Below are 18,941 nucleotides of genomic sequence, written 5' to 3'. Positions count from 1 at the left end.
TCTTTTGATTGACTTATTGAGGACATGACTTAGAGGGACTGGTGTTGACCCCTAGATTTGATAGCAGCAGAGTGTTAACATTTAAAACTTTCTCTGCTCCCTGCCTATTATCCATTTAGACATTTTGTTAGGTCAGACACTGGGTTTTACTTTTAATTTATTTTGTGTGTTTTATGTGTGTGTGTTGCCTACATGTATGTCAGTGTACTGACCTCATTTGTTTGTGGTACAGGCAAGGAGGGAACCTTTAGATCCCTTGGGACTGGAAGGTGGGTGCTGGGAGTTGAGCTTGGGTCCTCTGGAAGAGCAGCCAGGACTCTCAAACCTCTGAGTCTTCTCTCCAGCCCCGGGGGTGTCGTCGTAGTATATGGTTTTACTATTTGAGTGAAGGTTGTCCTGTAGCTTCCTTTTGCTACTTCATGCATTTTCATCTCAGGCCAAGGCTGATCACATACCTTTTCTGCTTTTGATGGTCACGGCCAGTCTCTTAAAATTGTACAGAGGATGACAGCTCTGTAGAGCTGTGAGTTGTTACTTCAGCAACACACATTGGTCTTTTGTGGGCTCTTAGTAGGATTTGGAGTTCACACCTTTGCTAACACACACACTAAGAATTACACGACGGTGCTGCTGAGACTTTGAGGACATGTTCCTCCTGCAGCTCAAGTCAAACTGGTGATGGCAGCTACCCTAGTGTTGCTTTCCCTAGCTGTGACAAACACCACAACCAAAAGGAACTTGGGGAAGGAAAAGGTTGTTTGGCTTATGGTGGTAGTCCATCACCGAGAGAAGTCAGGGCATGAACTTGAGGCAGGAACTGAAGCAGAGGCTGAGGAGGAAAGGGGCTTACTGATTCGCTCCCAAGGGTTCAGATACTCTTTAGCTATTATATGCACAATAGGGTGGCAGTGCCCACAGAGGGCTGGGTCCCCCTGCATCGGTTAGCAATTACGAAAATGCCTCAAGTCCTGCTCCCAAGCCAGTTCAAAGGAGGGAGTTCCCCCGTCAAGGCTCCCTCTTCCCAGGTGTGTCAGGTTGACAGTTAAAGCTTACTACAGCAGGCACCCTTTGTTTCCAGTCACCCATGGTGTCTCTGAAATTCTGTAGCCAGTGTATAAACTGAAACACAGGTGATCTTTAAGGATATTTTCTGACTCTGAGTTCTGAACTTACTATTTTTTTTTTCTGTAATTTGCAAAGCTTACTCGAGATGAATTGTAGTGCCTGGACCAAGTGATGGGGCACTGATGTCTCAATTATGTTTGTTTTAGACAGATACACACTTGGAATACAAGTGATATCATGGAAGTTTCTAATAACTTACGAGAAGCCATTCCTGTTTTCTATATTTTATTTTTCACATTTGGTCTAAAGTTGGTGTTATGGATTTCAGAGACTAAGACCAGCCATTGCAGCAGACAGAAAAGTGTCCTTTTTCTTTGTCCCTAGCATGCTAGTATCAACCTCATACAAGCCTAGCTATCTATAGGAGCAGTAAGTTTTCTGTAGTGAGAATTCTTACGGTATAAGGTGGAGAGGAGAAGGCAGTGTGAGGCTGGCTGGCTGGCATACCTCTGGCCGAGGGCCTGTGATGGCTATTCTTTATTGTCTACTAGCCTACGTGTGGAATGAATTATAATCTAGAAATAATAATACCTGTGAGGTATGTATGTATGTATCTATGTATTTTGCTTGGTTTGAAGTGAGCTGATCCAATTCTAGTCAAGACATTTGTGGTAGGAAGATACACGCTTGCAATCCATATCTTGAGACAGACTCAATTTGCTGGAAGCCCATGTAAGGACACGGAAGAAGGAAGCCTTTGCTCTCTTTGCTCTCCTGCTTGTTCTCTGCTTTGCTAGCAAGTCCATTCCTTCGCTGGCATCAGGACCTACTTCTTTGGGATTCCAGCGTCTACTGAAGACTGATGAGACATCCAGCCCCGTGGCCTGCACAACTACTAGATTTTATCGTACATGGTCTGTTTACAGCCAGCCTTTGTTGGATCAGCTGGTCCTCAGCCTGTAAGTCATTCTCATAAATCTCACATATGTTTTTTTTTTCTTTTCATAAGTTCTGCTTCCCTAGAGAACCCTGACAAATACAGGGCCCCAACTGGTCCTTCGTGTATGTCATCCTTGCTAATTGGGTTTAAATCAACTCTTACTTTGTTCTGCCAAGTTAAGTTTCAGGTTCCTCTCTGTCTCCCTCCGAGGTCTGTGTGATTTCAGTGTATTAGAGTTTGCTAGTTTGCTGTTGGCTCTTCTGTACTTCTGGCCTTTCCATTGGAGAGTTGGCTTTATTTCTCAAAGTTCTGGAATCCAGTACTCCCTCCATGTCTCCTCAGTATGCTTACCTGCTCTGCATCCCATGTCTCCTCTGTGGCTAATCTGTCGCACACCCTGCCTGCTCTGTGGCTGCCCAGCATCCCATCAGTACATCAGCCAAATGTGAGAAGAGCCACTGCCCTTCTCCACTTCTGGTCACTGTCCGAGCAAAGCCACCACCATGCTGTTTCTGTGTGAGCATGTTCACTTCTTGTGCCCGCTCTAGTCTCCAGTGAAAACCCAGTGGGCTGGGTCAGAGCTGTCAGCGTGTTTGTTGTTTGTGGAATTTGGTTTTAAGAGTTTTTTTTTTCCTCTCATTTTTGTGGATTCCAAAATATTGAAGTATAAAGCATCTACTTAGCTATGATTTTGGTGATTGTGATTTGACCTATTTTTATGATATCCCTCCGAGTGTTTTAGTAACCTCTGCAGTGTATTGCAGGCTTGTACCTATAATTACCGTGTTCTTCTGAATAAATCATATGAACTATGCAGTTACAAAATCTCTCTTGATCTAAGGATTGCTGTTAGGCCTAGTAGAAGCATTTTAATCTCACTTCTGACTTCTGTATTGATTTGCTTGATTCTCCTGCATTGCAGCTAGTACATAGTTAGTTTTTTTGGTTATTAAAGCATGGCTGGTGTGAAGAGGTAATCCTTTAATGAAACTTCTGAAGCCAGGCCTAGCGGTGCAGGCTTATAATCCCAGCTGCTGCAGAGGGTGAGGAAGGAGCGTTGGTTAGTTCAAGGCCATCCCGTGCAACTTAGTGAGACCCTGTCTCAAAATAAAACGTGGAAAGAGGGCTGGGCACATATCCCAGCACTGGGTGCTGGCCAAGGGTGTGTAAGGAGCCCAGTTGAGTTCCTAGCACTGAAAGCTCCCTTCCTTTTGATTAACATGGAAAATATTTTGAGGTTTTTGTTTTGTTTTGGTGAATGTAATGAAGGCTAGTTTTATTGTCTACAACTTCAGATAGATTGTTTTGGACCATGCCAAGAATTTTAAGATAAACAACACAGAAACTGCCGAATATACTAAGAAAGCAGAACAGAAATATATGTGTGTGTGTGTGTGTGTGTGTGTGCGTGTGTGTATTTGAACTGTAGAGAAATAGTGAAAGCTTTATCTAAGGTTAGTTCTGCAGAAGTATTGTCTGTAGATGTTGAGATGCTTCTATCATTTTGTACCTGGACAGTAGTAAAGAAGTTATTTTGGCAGTGTGGCATGACACGCGCTTGCATACACACGCACACACACACACATATACACACACACACACCATATATACCACACATCACACACATTACACACATCATACACATTGCATACATCACACACATATCTCATACACATCACACATACACACACACACATCACACACACATACACACCACACACAATCATATACACATATCCTATACATCACACTCACACACACACACACACATCAGACATACCTCATACATATCATACACATCACACACATATATCACACATATCACACATACAGCACACACACATATCACACACACACATCACATACACACATCACACACATCAGACATTTCTCATACATATCACACATATCACATGTATCACACATACACCACACACAATCATACATACAAATTCTACACATCACACACACATATCACACACACATCACACACATCAAAAAGACATCATACATATCACACACACACACACCTCATGTCGTACACTGCCCACGCGCTGGTCATGGGCAGGAGAGTGGCTCTCCCGGGGCGTGTGGTTCAAGAATCCAGAATTCACGAGACATGTGGAGATTTAAGATGCGTTGATTTATTAACAGACGGCGGGTTTGGGTGGTGTGGAGCTTTCCCGAAACATGTCGGAAAGGGTTTGTTTATATATTGGAAGCGGGCGGGGCTTCAGGTAATATGTAAATTTTGAGGCAGAGACCTGTTAGTCTCGTGACCTAGCGAGGGCTTTATGCTAGGTCTCTGGGTTTTGGGGGCGTGGCCGAACACCCAGGATTTTACAGTCCCACAACCTCACATACTACACACATCACACAAACACAGCACACACACACACAGCACACACATATCTCACACACACTAGTGTCATGCACACACCAACACCGCACACATCATGTCTCATATACAGCACACATATACAGATTTGTTTGAAGTTTTTAAAATGTTTCTGTCAATTTAGAGAAAATGCCACTTGAGTCTGACTGACACCTAGGCTGATGTGAACTCTGGTCACCTTTACCGTCCAGCAGTGCGTGTTATCAAGGGCCTCAGCAGACTCAGTCAGAAGTCACTTTTAACATTCTCTTGAAAATGAGCACAAAGCGCCATTCGTTTCTATCCGAAGGAAACTGTTGCCGATAGAACTGCACACTTCTTGAATAAACATTCATCAAACTCACCAGCTGTTCTGGTCCCTAACCGATCAGTCCTCAAGATTTTTAAACCCTTGGTCTTCTGATCAAAATACAGTGTCTGCTTTGTGGGGCATGTTGATGACACAGGTTTTATTTCTCCCCATCTTTTTAGATTCTTGCTGTTTATTCTCCAATTTGAAGCAAGGCGCCCCATATTTAATCATAGGTTGTGTTAAGCACAGGAACATGGTGAGGAACAGAGACTGAAAATCCTGTCTGCCTTATGTCTGTGCTTTAAAATAGCCCAAGCTAAATGGCCACAGAGCCCCTGCTGAGTTAGAACTGGTGTTCCTTTCAAGGCAGCTACAAGGACCAGGGAAGCGGCAGGACTTCTGGAAGGATGCGTCACCCAGACACAGCTATCGGCCAGTCACCAGTTTCTTGTTGTGTGCTCATTTAATCTGGGGTGAAACTTGTCCATTGTGGTATTTCTCTTTTCATCTCTCCCCAACTGCCCTGTCCTCCTCTGTCCCCTCCTGTCCCCCCATCCTCTGCTGTCTCTACCCCTGTCCTCAATGGCTCTCTCCCTGTCCCCTCCTGTCCTCTACTATCCTCTTCTGTCCCCTCACCCTCTCCTGTTCCCCCTGTCCCTGCCCCCACCCCCCAGTCCTCGCTGTCCCTCCTGTCCCTTCCTGTCCTCGACTGTCTCTCTCCCTGTCCTCATGTCTCACATTGTCCACTCTTGGGGTTTAGTGGCTAAGTGCTTCCTGCCTCTGTCCCTATGCCTGTGTCTTCTTTGTCCTTCTCCCCTCACCCTTTCCTGACAGTACCTGCTGGCTGCAGGACAGACTCTCGCTTCCCTTCTTTTAGCTCATGTTCATCTTGAGGTCCGTGTGGATGAAGGAAGTGTGTGGCCAGGCTCTACCCTGTTCTTGACCCACACAAGAGCCTGACAGTCAGGCAGAGGTTTGCAGTTTGGTGAAATTTGCTTATCTCTATTAATTCCTTTACTTAGCTTGTGCTTGAATGTTTGCTATTTTCATCAGTGTTCAGTTTGGCTGACTGAATTGTTTGCTATAAGTGGTTTAGCTTAGCACCTAGCTTCCTAGTTGCTGGAAAGAGAAAATTCAAAGTTAAATAAAAGAAGAGGGATAAAAACCAAACCCTCTCTCTTTTAGTGTGCTAACAGTTAATTTTGTTGAGAGCGAAGAAACACTGCTGTGGAAAATGATGTGGCAGTTTCCCAGATTAGAGTCTGGGTGCGAGTCTCCTGCCAAGCCACCATGTGCCTGAGCGTAGGGCCATGGCTGGAGGACATGCTGGCCTCTATAGAAACCATGTTGGTGAGCGAACTCCAGAACTCCGGACTGTGCAGGTCGCCAGTGCATATCTCTTGGTTGTATTTAAGAACATTTCATCTGTATGGAACCGAGTAACGTCGGACTCTGTTTAAAGTGATGGCATTGTAGACATCGGCCTTCTCTGTTCTGAGGGAGAGGTGTCGATGCTCACGAGAATCTTACATAGAACCTCTTTATCTTGATGTCAGTTTGGCTTTCATCAGGTGCAGATCAACGAGGTGCTATTTTCTGTAAAGTCTTATAATAAAGCAAAATAAACAGACACTCATGTCGCGGCTACATGGTGAACACAGTTCTGTCTTCTGTAGTGAGGAAGACACCTTGGTGTGAACACAGCTTGTCTTCCATAGTGAGGAGGACACCATGGTGTGAACACAGTTCTGTCTTCTGTAGTGAGGAGGAAGGACACCATGGTGTGAACACAGCTTCTATCTTCTGTAGTGAGGAGGACACCGTGGTGTGAACACGGTCTTGTCTTCTGATGTGTAACTTAATTTTAGTTTTCTGGACAACTTAATTTTAGTTTATGTAAACGGGTACATTTTCAGAGTTTTCCAGTACAGAAATTTAACTGGTCATATTTATTTAGAAAAGCTGTTCATTTTTCTGCCTTTTAAAAATGCAAGATAAGACTTTTTTGTAGTATACCAACCTAAGTAGCACAGTCTGCTGTAAGCCTTTTTGTGTGGACTGAAATTTATATGTAAATTAACATTTTAAAGGTCAATGTGCATCTCTTACCTGTATCATTTAAAGAAATTTCAGCCTTTTGTTTTATAATTTTTATTTTATAATTATGTTTTACTTAAGTGCTAAGATTTCCTGGAAATTCACTTTCAGAGATACATGTCAGCTTCCCTTTTGGTAATTAAAGCTGTATTTTGCAAGCCTGTAACTCATAGTGGTAGATATTCTTATTTGGTAAGTAATATTAACATTCCTATGTGAGTCCTTACACAGTTGATATTACAATTAATTTATGTTTTCAAATTAGAAAAGCCAATTTTGAAATATATTTTGACATGACTGACCACAAAAGCTTCTCCTCCCCATAGTAATCAAGCCCCTTTGAGCGTTCTATATGACATAGGCTTTCTGTGGGCAGCAGCCCAGTGTTCGCTTTCTTTAGTGATGGCTTCAGTTCTTGGTGTGGTGTTGTTACTGTATCAGGTTGTGTTTTAGTTAGGTGAGCTGTTTACAGTTAGCAGACATGGAATGCAGCCTGCTGACTGTGTCTGCTGCATTTCCGTCCCTCACCTTAGCCCCCTTGCTTCAGTCTCTGCCAGTCAAGCTCCCATCCATAGAATGTCCCACCCCGTGGTTTGTCACGTGAATGCCCCGGCTTCTTTGTCTTCAGATCCACTTCATTTATACATTTGTTTTTTCTGGTATGGCAGGTGCACTCAATGTCACTCTTGCTGTTCTGATGGCATAGATACGTGCCATCAGCACAGTTAGGCCATCAGATAGGCCCACAGCACAGTTCCGGCATCTTGCTGCGTCTGGTTTCTTGTTCTGGCTTTCTCCCTTCTGGAATGTTCTTCATTTCTACAAGGGCACATCACACTTTTCTGTGGTCAAAGTCGACTCAGTGTCTCCTTTCCATTGAATGGCCCCATGCCCATGTCCTCCATTCTGATGTCCCCCGTGCTGATACTCCCTCATGCCCGTGTCCCCATGCCCATCCCCCATGCCCATCCTCCTGTGCTCATGTCCCCCCACTCCCACCTCCCAGCCTCCTTGTGTGCACAGTCTAGAGGTGGCTCTTCCTGCCGCTTGCCCCTGGTTTCCCTGTTAAAGTTTGCACTGTCAGCTGAGTTGCAGTTAACCCTGACATACACTGCTTCTTTGTACACCCCTCCCCCCACCCGCCGCCCCTTACTCTACCACCCCCTTTCTCCACTTCTTGAAGAACTGTCTTAGAGCTGTCTTGTTACTTTAATTTTTTCAAATCCTACTTTTAATGAGTGGTTCTTACACACTTTAACCTCCCTTTTAGCCCAGCACCCACCAGAGATAGTGGAAAAGAAAGGATAGGGGGAAAGAGGACCTGTTTAGAAAGATTCTTTGGAGTAACTCCTATCTGTGTTGTCTAGAAATCGACAGTTCAGTTCACAGGTTAGCAGTGGCAGCTCAATCCACTCACAAACACTTCACGGATACACCAGCAGTCCAGTTCAGTAGAGTTGGGATAGCAACCATGAATTAGCAACCGTAGCACAACATAGCAGAGACAGCCAGGCCTCAGCCTTGGCACAAGTCAGCAGGAGGATCCAGAGGCACACCAGGAGAAGTTCTCGGCTGAGCCTCTGCAAAGCAAACATCATAGAAGACTTGAGACCAACAAGTGTTGCACAGCTAGCTCTGTAAGGAAGCCTAGCTCCACCTCCATCACTGTCCATCAAGTTCTATTTATACTGTCTCCAAGTATCACATGTCCTCCATGGGACTTGTCTCAGCTGACATCACTCTGCCAATCACACCGAGAGTCCACAGAAGCAGCAAAAAGCCACGGCACACCACCAGAAGTTTCTTGGTGTGTTTCTCTCTATGGAGTCAGAACAAATGCACCTCCACTATGCAGTATAAGGTGGGCCAATACATGGGTGTCATTAGCAAGGAATCCCTCATCACATGTTCCTTCACATGCTTGCTTTAGCAGAACGTCCTTTCTCCTATGTCTGCTGCAGCAAAACATTCCTTCATGAGTCTGCCTTAGCCTTTCACCTGTGTCCACTTCAGGAAAATACTCCTTCATGTGTTTGCCCCAGCAACACACCATCCAACAGCTGCCTTTGTAAAGAACCCTTGTTTTCACTTCACTGTCTTTTAGAGGGTTTCCTTCTCTCCTTAACTTTTTACATCTCTCTATCATGGCATCCATGTATCATCTGTCTGTCGGTTGGCCTCTCCCCTCCCCCCTTATCTATCATCTATTATCTCTACCAGGCACACTTGATAATAATTGAGTTATCCTGTGTGTTTCCTAGTCTCTGGGTGACAGTAGGAACTCCCTGGTTCCAGTCATAGCTATAGGAGAGAAATCTAAAAGCTGCCACAGTCATGTCTGCATCCACCTCCCTTTCAGCTCTTGAACTGATTGTATAATGAGAAGTTTCTCTGCAGCAAACCTCTATTTACTAGAGCAATGGTTCTCATCCTTCCTAATGCTGTGGCCCTTTAATACAGGTCCTTATGTTGTGGTGAACCCCTGCCCCCACCACCATGAAATTATTTTTTGCTGCTATTTCCTAACTGTAATCTAACTGTAATTTTGCTACTTTTGTGAATTATAATGTAAATGTTTGATATTCAGATATCTGATATGTGATCTCCTAGGGGGTCATGGCACAGGTTGAGAACCACTGTATTAGAAACTTCTAGAATGGTTGTCTGCTACAGGCAGGTCTTACGTAAACTGGTAGAATGCTGCTTGATGAGTAGATGTAAGAGCTTCTGCTTGCTTTTTCTCTATAAACCTTCGTGATGCTGGATGGAAAAGCTCTCATTCTTTGCTATCTCTTTGTGCTCATATATGTACTTACATGTTTGTACCACACACACATACACACACTCACACACACACACACACACACACACACACACACACACACAGATACATGTTTTCATGGTCATTCCCCCATCTTCATCTACACCAGCGGTTCTCAACCTTCCTAACTCTGTGACCCTTTAATACAGTTCCACATGTTGTGGTGATTCCCAACCATAACATTGTTTCATTGCTATTTCATAGCTCTAAGTTCCTTTTGTCATTGAGTTCTCACAGGGGTATCCAGCCTTTTGACATTGGAACAGGATGCTGTCATCTACCGAGTCCATGCTTGAGAACTGTGCAGTTGAGTTGCAAAAGACATACATGCATGTGCATATACATGTGTGGTGTGTGCTCGAGTGTGTGTGCAAAAGGTTCACATATCATTTAAAGTAAGTTCATGGTTTGTGTTGGGCTGCATGTTGCCTGTAGACCTCTGGTTGAACACTCCTAGATATTGTTTTGTTATTTTTTCCACTTCTTTCATTTAAATACCATTGATGCATTTTTTTTAAAAGTTTGTCTTGCTGCTTTATGGAATAAATTATGATCTGAGATCCAGGGTAGGAACCAAGGTGTCTTCCCTCTTTTTCCTGTGTTTGCATGGTGTCTTCTGAGCTCTTTGGTTTACCTGGTTTGTTTCTTGCCTTCCTTAGGCTAACCGACATGGAGATGGTGGACATCCTTCATCTTACTCTTTACTGAGAGGAAATGGTTGGTGAAGGGTATTCAGTCTTACCCTCTTCAGAGTGTGGATACAGTCATGCTGTCTTCCTCTGTAGTGTACTTAGTGGAGTGTTAAGGAATTTTCCAATACAAATCAGCATTTCACTCTCTCAATAAAACCTGCTTATTCACTGGGTTTCCTTAATATGCTTTTAGATTTGTTCACTGATACTTAATTATAACTTTTACTTTATTTATAAAGAATTCTTTGTCTACAAGCTTTTTTAGTCACTTAAAAATATATTCACTTGTGTGCATGTGTATGTATTTGTGTATGTGTATACGTGTGTGTGTGTGTGTGTGTGTGTGTGTGTGTGTGTATGTGTGTGAAGACCTTGGAAGAGTCTGTTCTCTTTTTCCACTGTATCTGTGTTGGGGATTGAACTCAGGCAGTCAGGCTTGGTAGTGGGTACTCTCTTCTGTGCCACCCAGCAGGCATGTTTTTATTGTCTTTTCAAGTTTAGTTCTGAATGATACATTCATATTAATAAAGTTTTCATTTCAGAGTTGTTGGAGTTATACAGCTTTTGCCTTGTGATGTTCTCGGACATTCATGTTTGTCTGTGAGGTTATTGCCCGGTGGCTTGATTTCCCCAAAGGAATTCCTTGAGACCAGTTTTAAAGCACTAACCAAATCAGCTTTATAAACTGTGTTTTTGTAAGCACTTGCCATTTTGATGAAAAAATTAAAATTAATTACTTAAATGTGTGAAGACTTAAAACAAGGGACATTTCCTATTTTTAAGCTTTGCTCAGTGCTATTTCATTGTGTATATTTGTATATTGCCCATATTATCAGATTAGCTGCTGTTGTGAATCCAGAATTTTAATGATTAGACCAATCCCAGTAGTCTTCCTCAATATCTGTATTATTCTTTTTAGTTCCCATATTCTACTTTAATTTTTTTCCATTTCTTTAGTTTGATCTGGGAAAGTATTAGTTGCTATAGGTCCTAGAATACTTACTATCTATCTATCTATCTATCTATCTATCTATCTATCTATCTATCTGTGTATGTGTGTACATATGCGTATGTATGTATACCCACCTACATTCCTAATGCACATCACAAAGTTTGGTATGTAATATTTTAAGATCATTATTTCATAAGCAATAATATTCCTAACTAAAAGCAGGTAATTAGAATCCCATTGTGGCTAAGCAGATAATGTGACAAGTGGGATGAACCTGGGAAAGCTTATCTTCAGTGTCCTGGGAAGGACACACCATCCTGACTTCCAGTCACTGCTGTGCTCACTCTCACACCCTGCACCTCTGCTGTTAAATGCTGTATCTGTCAGCTCACTTCAGCATTCGAATGTCAGTCTGAGATGTTTAAGGCACATGCTATCACCCTGCTTCTGTAAGAGGACTCTGTGACTCTGAAGAGTTGGTCTAATATGCTGAAGGCTGTATGGCAGGGAATTGCCTGTTGTTCATACTGCAAGCAAAGTCTGGGCTCTGGGATTGGCTTGTATCTGGGCAGTGGTACTGTGATGTCATAGAGGCACTGTACAGTGTGGCAAAGGTTTGGATGTTAGCATCATAGGGAGACTGGATGAGATATCGCTGGCTTGACAGATCCAGTGTTCAGTTAATGGGAGTGAAACATGAGGCCAGTCTGGGCTATGTGAAGTGATAGTTAGCCATAATGTGCCTGTGGGACATCTAAATGGATCCTTGTGGTAATCAGGTGAGCTCGTGGTGCCGGAGGGTCAGGGAGCCCTTGATGGTCACAATGGGAACTTGGTTGTTAGTGCCCTGTGGCTTTGAAAGTGGTTGGTGAAGTGGAAGGCTGAGAGTCCATACTTGCAAAAGTCAGGAGAGTGATGTGAGTGTTCATCAAAGGACTGCTGCAGGGGATTGTCCCTGATGGGTGTGAGGAAGGTGGAGATGGGCAAAGTCTGCTGAGGAAGTGTGGTTATGAAGGGGAATGGGTGGGGTGGTAGTGCCTGTCTGAAGGCCAGGCCCTCCTCCTGCCTCCTGTTTTCTCCTGTAACTTCCTCTCTCTGCTTGCTTTTTTCTTTCTTCCTCTCTGTCCTTTGGCTTTCCTGCCTATTGTCCTTTCTCTTCTTCTTCATATGGTGCACTTGAATATTCAGTGTTTGGAGAATTTCACTTAAGAATACACGGCATCTTGTATTAAATCATGGCTGTTGATGTGAATGACATAGATACTGAAATACTCAGGCATTAAGGCTGTCTTAGCTAGAGTTTCTATTGCTGTGATAAAACACCATGACCAAAAGCAACTTGGGAAAGAAAGGGTTTATTTCAACTTACATATCTGTAGCACAGTCTACCACTGAAGGAAGTCAGGTCAGAAATTCAACCAGGGCGGGAACCTGGGGGCAGGAGACCATGAGAGCTCTGGAGGAGTGCTGTTTACTAGATTGTTCTGTCTTACTCCCCCTGTTTTCTTAGGCCACCAGGATCACCAAACAATATGCACCTCAGGCTTGCCCAGAGAGCGACTTGGTGGGGCTATTTTCTCAACTGAGGTTCTATCTTCCCAAATGACTACAGTTTGTGTCAAGTTAACATAAAACTGGCCAGTACAAGGGTGGTACAGTTTAGAATTTGTTCTGAAATAATAGCCAGTGTGCCAAGTGGTGACACAGACCTACTTTGGCAGCTTTGTCTGCTTCAGAGAAGATACTGCAGGGCAGGAGACTGTTCCAAGCTTGGTATAACATTTGAGATAGCAGGCCCAGCTCTCATTCGTCAGGTAGGTTCCTCCTTGGACAGGATTTTTGTTCATGCCTTGAAGAGTTCACTAATATGTTTGTTAGCCAGTTAAAATTCAGAATTAGAAATTGAGATATTTTGACATTTTTAGAGAATTCACTTTATCTATAGAGAAGATTTGGAAAAAATATACGCCAAGTCCAAACTTGAATAAAAGTTTTCCTTTTTGTATTTGAGATGAAGAAAATTGAAATGCTTGTTTGTATTTTAGTTAAAAATTCAAAGACATGTGCACATACACATATACACAGGTACACAGAAACATTCACACACACATATACACACACAAATATATGCACACACATGCACATACACACAAAGGCATGCAAACACATATATAGGCATACACATGTATACATATGTATACCTACACAGAGGCAGACACGACTGTGCACACTGATTTACATTTAGAAATAAGTTCATCCTGCAGCTAAATGATCTCCATTTTTTTTCCTAAGTTAATTTTGAGAATTTCATGTGTGGTACGACGTTGTTAGACACAGTAAAATGTTACATAAGATAATTAAGCAGCTCCTTAAAGTAGCAATCAGAAGTCTGTACATTTCGTTCATCAGTATTTACCAGCCCTGTACGTGTCTTTCTTCAGGGGAACACGCAGTCTCCATTGTGAGCCATCTCCAGAGTTTGTGGTAGGACCCCGCGGACAGAGCCACTGATGCCAATGTGGAATAAAGGTCATTGCAGTTAGGCCGCCGTGTGTGTGAATGAGTTTTAGCTATTCAAGATGACTCCTTACAGTTCAGACATACTAGATTCACTTGAACTTTTGGGAGCATTTAAAAATAAACTAATATAAATATGTTTTTTCCTCATTTGTATTTTTGTCTCTCTTGTCCCTGTCAGCCAGCTGCTTCCACACCTCCTAATGTGAACCTTAATCACAGTATGACGAGGTTCACTGTGGAAATAATTAGCAAAATTGTCCCTCGCATTGCTTTTGTGAAAATAATCCAGTAAGTGAGTTTGACTTAAACATGAAAACTTTTACAAAATTATTATAAAAGAGGACATTCCAGGTTCCTACAGCAGTCCTCCCTTCTCCGTTTTGCCATAATGAATGTTTAGCTGTTGAACTCGGGGTCACTAGTGTGTAACAGTGTCTCCCTCCCCGTGCCTCCTGCCTGCACAGCATTCCTGCCAGGCCAGTGCCCTTTAGAAAAGTCAGCTTTCCTGAGGTAGTGAGTGGATGTGTCTCAAGTTGAATGTTCCCTCTGGTAGAAGCAAGCATCTCTAGTAGACTTGGCCAGTTTGTGTGTTGAAATGTTAGAACGTGTTTGTCTTCAACTCACATGGAAGCATCATGTATGTGTAATTCAGAGACACCCCTTTGGATTTCAGACATACTCCTTTGGATTTTAGACATTAGTCATAAAAATCTCAGTTTCCAACCTCACTGCTCTAAGTCTTGCACCCTTTCCTGTCCACTCAACCTGTCTCTGTTCTGTCCTCTGACTTTACCCTTGTGCTCTGTCTTCAGTATCCGGAGTGCGTCTCTCACCAGCTTCTCCGGAGCTTATCCTGGACCATGACCGCTCGTCTCCATCCACCGGCCACCTCCCTCCAGATGCCGTCATTTCCTCACCGGATGATACGCGTGCAGACAGCAGCCTCGTGAGTCAGACCATCTCCAAAGCTCAGGTGAGCACAGGCATGTTTCAGCAGGAAGCCTGGGCACAGAAGCTGCTTGCTGACTTAATTCATGCTCCCATGACCTCTTAAAATGAGAATCCCAAAAGAAATATTTCTGTAGTAATATCACTTCTGTGACATGATTGCAAATGATTTTAAGTACCTTAGTTACAAAAGTTTGCTGTGAGTGTCTCAGTCATTAGAATTGACTAATTACTCAGGCCTGAGACTCCATTTAGAGTGCCCAGAGGACACTAGATTCAAAAAAGAAAGCTAGCCAGCCATTCTCATTCCATAAACCTTCGATGAGCCTAAGGACTGATCCAGAGCCCACAGCTTCCTGTGTCAGTGTGACTGTCAACCCATCCTGGAAGCCATCTTCTGACCACTGAGGCTTTGGAGAGGGATCAGCAGTCCAGTGTGCATAGGGTTCTTGCAGAGGACTCAAGCTCGGTTCAGCAATCACACGGAGCAGCTTCAGGGGATCTGTTACCTCTGGCTTCTGCTGCCACCCACACATGTATGCACACATCTGCACATAGACAACAAGTGAGAGAAAACAAGTGTCATTGCTTCCCTCGTCCAAAAACAAGGAAGCCAAAGCACAGAGGGTAATCTTCCTACAAGAATGTTGCTGGCAGAGTCAGAGCTGGGCTCCACTGTGGAAACTGAGGCACGGTTGGTGCTGTTTCTGTCATCCCAGTGCTTTACTGCAGCTGTGTGTGGTTGTTAAAATGGACTTAGCTTTGCTCTTGAAATCTCTGACTTAAAGGAGAATAATAACAAAAAAGATTAATTTTTTTTCATTTTAAGCATAAATGCAAAGTTAAACTTCAAACAGGGAACTATTAAGAATAGTTTTTCTTTCCTGGGAGTATTAACATGTTTTTAGGTGTAAGAACATCTGTTTCAGTTTGAGGGCAAAAGCCCCAGACATAAAAAAGCATCATCATAGTGTATCCATTCAGATATTTGCAGAGACCTTTGCACGATGTCATCCAGGTAACTTGCCAAGTGCGATGTTACATGACCTATTAATTTTGCTAGAGGTTGATAAGTTAGCATCATTAATAAGTGTGAGATTCTGAGCTGCAGTTTAACTTAAATGCATCCTCAGTCTGCGTGATTCACTTGAGAGTGAGTGCATCTCAGATGTGTTCATGCATGACGGAGCATACTTTTCACAAAGGTTACGTGTTTAGCGTGTTAACAGCAATACAGTAGTGAGTACTACAGACATTAAAAAAAAAGGCTAGCCTGTTTTCAAAGTCTGAAGTCTTTTTTGTTGATTTACTTAGAGGAGAATAATTTTATTGCCTTACTACAGCTTAATTCCAAATGTAGCTTCTGAAGCTCTTTGGATGTTTCCTCAATGGGTCCATCTAACTCTTCTCTTTCTGGTCTGTGTTTTGTTGACATGGTTTAGATTCAGCAGTCAGCACACACACATCTGAATATCCCTCTCTTCCCACTTGGTTTAACGGATGAGCCAAGCCATGGAACACTTGCTCTGGAGGATGAGCCTGAGGGTCCTGGAGTCCACGTGTCCAACTCTCAGCTCCGGCAAAAAATATCAAATCTGGAGACTAAACTCAAAGCTTCAGAAGAAGAAAAGCAGAGAATTAAAAAGGTGTGTGTGTGCATTTGCCTGAGAATGTAAAATTGTATACGCTAGCAATTTGATAAAATCCAAAATGGGTGGAAAGTCCCCTGAGCATAGGTTCTGGTCAGTCACACCACATAGGCAGTGGAGGCATTTTGTTAGAAGCCTCCAGTTGTGGGCTAGAAAGATGGCTCAGAGGGTGGGAGCATGGGCTCTTCTTGCCAGTATACCTGTCTGGTTCCTAGCACCCACATGGCAGCTCACAACTGTCTATAGCTCTAGTTCCATGGCCCCTTCTGGCCTCTAAGTGTTGCTATTTGCATGTGGTGCAATACATACACTTAGGCTCACACACACACACACACATGCACACACACACACACAAATAAAGTAACTAAACCTCAGACAGAAGTCTGTAGTCAGTGGTTAGCACACCCACGCATTCAGCATCTAATTCAACCAACCGTACATCAGAGATACATGTTGAGTGTGCTATAGGTAAATGTTTACAGACCCCCCCATTTCCACAAGCAAAAACTTTAACTTATATTCCTGTTATACATATTTTAAATAGCTGGAGATAACTTAGTTATATATGGTAGGATGCGTAAGTTATATGAAAATACTATGCTGTATTTAGCCACCTAGGACTTTGGTGTTAGTAGGGACCCGTATGAACCAAAGTCTGAGTGTGCTGTTAAGGGAATCACAGGTTTTGATGGGGATTTGTATTGTTTCCTGATCCTCTATGGCTTTCATTTCTGTTTTTTCTTCATTTATTTTCAAAGCAAGCAGTACTGTGTGATTTCAGGTTTGGCATGTGGGAGGTTAGATGCCCGTGTGCGTGTTCCAACACACCTTTTTAGGGAAGGGACTGGCATGTGCTCTCAGCTCTCTTCTGTCCTTCTATCTGTCTGTCTGTCCATCCATCTACCTCTGTTCTATCATTTATCTATCATTTATCATTTGTCAGTTATCATCTATCTATATTCATCAGTGTTATCTTCTCTCTACATCCGTCAGTGTGTCTGCTGTCTGTCCATTTGTCCACCCATCTGTGTGTCTGTCTTTGCCAGTTCATGGAAAGGACTTACAGAGATTGAGTCTTATTCCTTACATTGGTTGAAATACTCTTGTTCTTTATTCATTGTTTTGTGTTTGTGGTGTATACCTTTATATGTGGTTGTGTGCATGTAGGAGGACATGCTCCTCTGTGTAGGAGGACATGCCCCTTGCATGTAGAAGGACATGCCCATGCTTGGAGGAGGATGTGCCCCTGCATGTAGGAGGGATGTGCCCATGTGTTCTCCTGTGGAGAGTGTTGGGACACTTTCATCTCTCTCTCTGCTTTCTGTCTACTCTGACTTGGGGCAGGTGGCCAGCCCTTGGGTGTCTCTGCTGGGGTTACACACGTGGCTTTTATGAGGGTATGTGGGGAGTCCACACTGAGGCCCTCATGCCTATACAGAAAGCACTTTACTCTCCAAGCCATCTCTCCAGCCTGCTCTTGTTCCCTTAAAATTTTAGTGTTCCGTCATTATTCGATATTGGCTTAGATATTAGTTAGCTTAGACATTAAGCCAATATTTTCTGTTTATTGAAAAAGTACTTTGTGCGGTAGAATATTGCAGAGCTTGTGTTTGGTTTCCTTGTAGGATGTGGAGTCGCTGATGGAGAAACACAGTGTCCTGGAGAAAGGCTTCCTGAAGGAAAAGGAGCAGGATGCTGTGTCCTTCCAAGCCAGATACCGTGAGCTTCAGGTGAGCAGCCCCAGAAATGCTCAATGATGTTCTGAGTGAGTGTGGCGGACGGTGAAGTGTGTTGTCCTTGCCTCTAGTCCGAGATGAACTGGAAAGTGGCACATTGAGTTGTCACGATGTTTTGTGACGCTGGCGTGAGACCACTGACTCCAGTGCTAACATGCACCAGCTTGTGGAAGGTTCTTGAAAAGGGCAGTTGGGGAAATGGAGTCTATTTTGGGGGGCAATACTCTACTCTTAGGAAGTGACTGTAGGAAGAGGGGTGTCAGGCTGGGCGTTGTCATCTCCGTATAATTCCTGAAGCCGTCCCAGGCGTTCTTGAACATCACACTCAACTTGTTCTGAGGAGTATGATGTGGCAGTCCCTGCCTTTTTACACTAATGTGTCTAACGTGCATTTCTGAATACGTCCAGGGCTAAGGACAGAGGAGCCAGTTTCTCCTTTTGTTAAAATGATGAGGGTTGGTGTTGTGGAGGCTGGATTTCTGCAGTGTCCGCAGCATGAAGCGAACTGCGTGAGCTGTTCCAGGATGTGCCAACGGCAGATGTGTGGATGGAATGAAAAATGCTTGTCCAAAGAAATTCCTTCAGTGTGTATAGTTCTAAAATAACATGCTAATTCTGGAAAACACAGACAATACACAGAAATCAAAATCTTACTGTTTATCACAAGGAAAATTAAAAATATTTTCATTTGATTTCAAGTTTGAAAGAAAACCTGCTGTCCTAGGTCAGGATGGATGCATGCTGCCACTGAAACCCCATGCCAGAACGAGAGAGAGATAGAGAGAGAGAGAGAGAGATAGAGCGAACCAAAATGGGGGGGGGGGGGGGGTT

General features: G+C 43.4%; 1 protein-coding gene across 3 annotated transcripts in view; it reads left to right on the top strand.

Moving 5' to 3' along the window:
* Ccdc91 (coiled-coil domain containing 91) overlaps window positions 1-18,941 on the top strand; it is a 157,043-nt gene that overhangs the window by 51,730 nt on the left and 86,372 nt on the right. For 2 of the 3 annotated variants that reach the window (XM_028757602.1, XM_028757603.1), the window contains 3 exons: window positions 14,590-14,750; window positions 16,168-16,371; window positions 18,000-18,104. In XM_028757602.1, the coding sequence (XP_028613435.1) occupies window positions 14,590-14,750; window positions 16,168-16,371; window positions 18,000-18,104 (470 nt within the window). Of the gene's footprint in view, window positions 1-13,707; window positions 13,787-14,589; window positions 14,751-16,167; window positions 16,372-17,999; window positions 18,105-18,941 lie in introns of those variants that run through there. The other variant, XM_028757604.1, reaches the window with a different exon arrangement.

Source organism: Grammomys surdaster, unplaced genomic scaffold (assembly GCF_004785775.1).
Source record: "Grammomys surdaster isolate TR1022 unplaced genomic scaffold, NIH_TR_1.0 126176, whole genome shotgun sequence".
In the NCBI taxonomy this organism is placed as follows: Eukaryota; Metazoa; Chordata; class Mammalia; order Rodentia; family Muridae; genus Grammomys; species Grammomys surdaster.
Note: the sequence above shows the minus strand (reverse complement) of the source record. Positions and strands in the feature narration are given on the sequence as shown.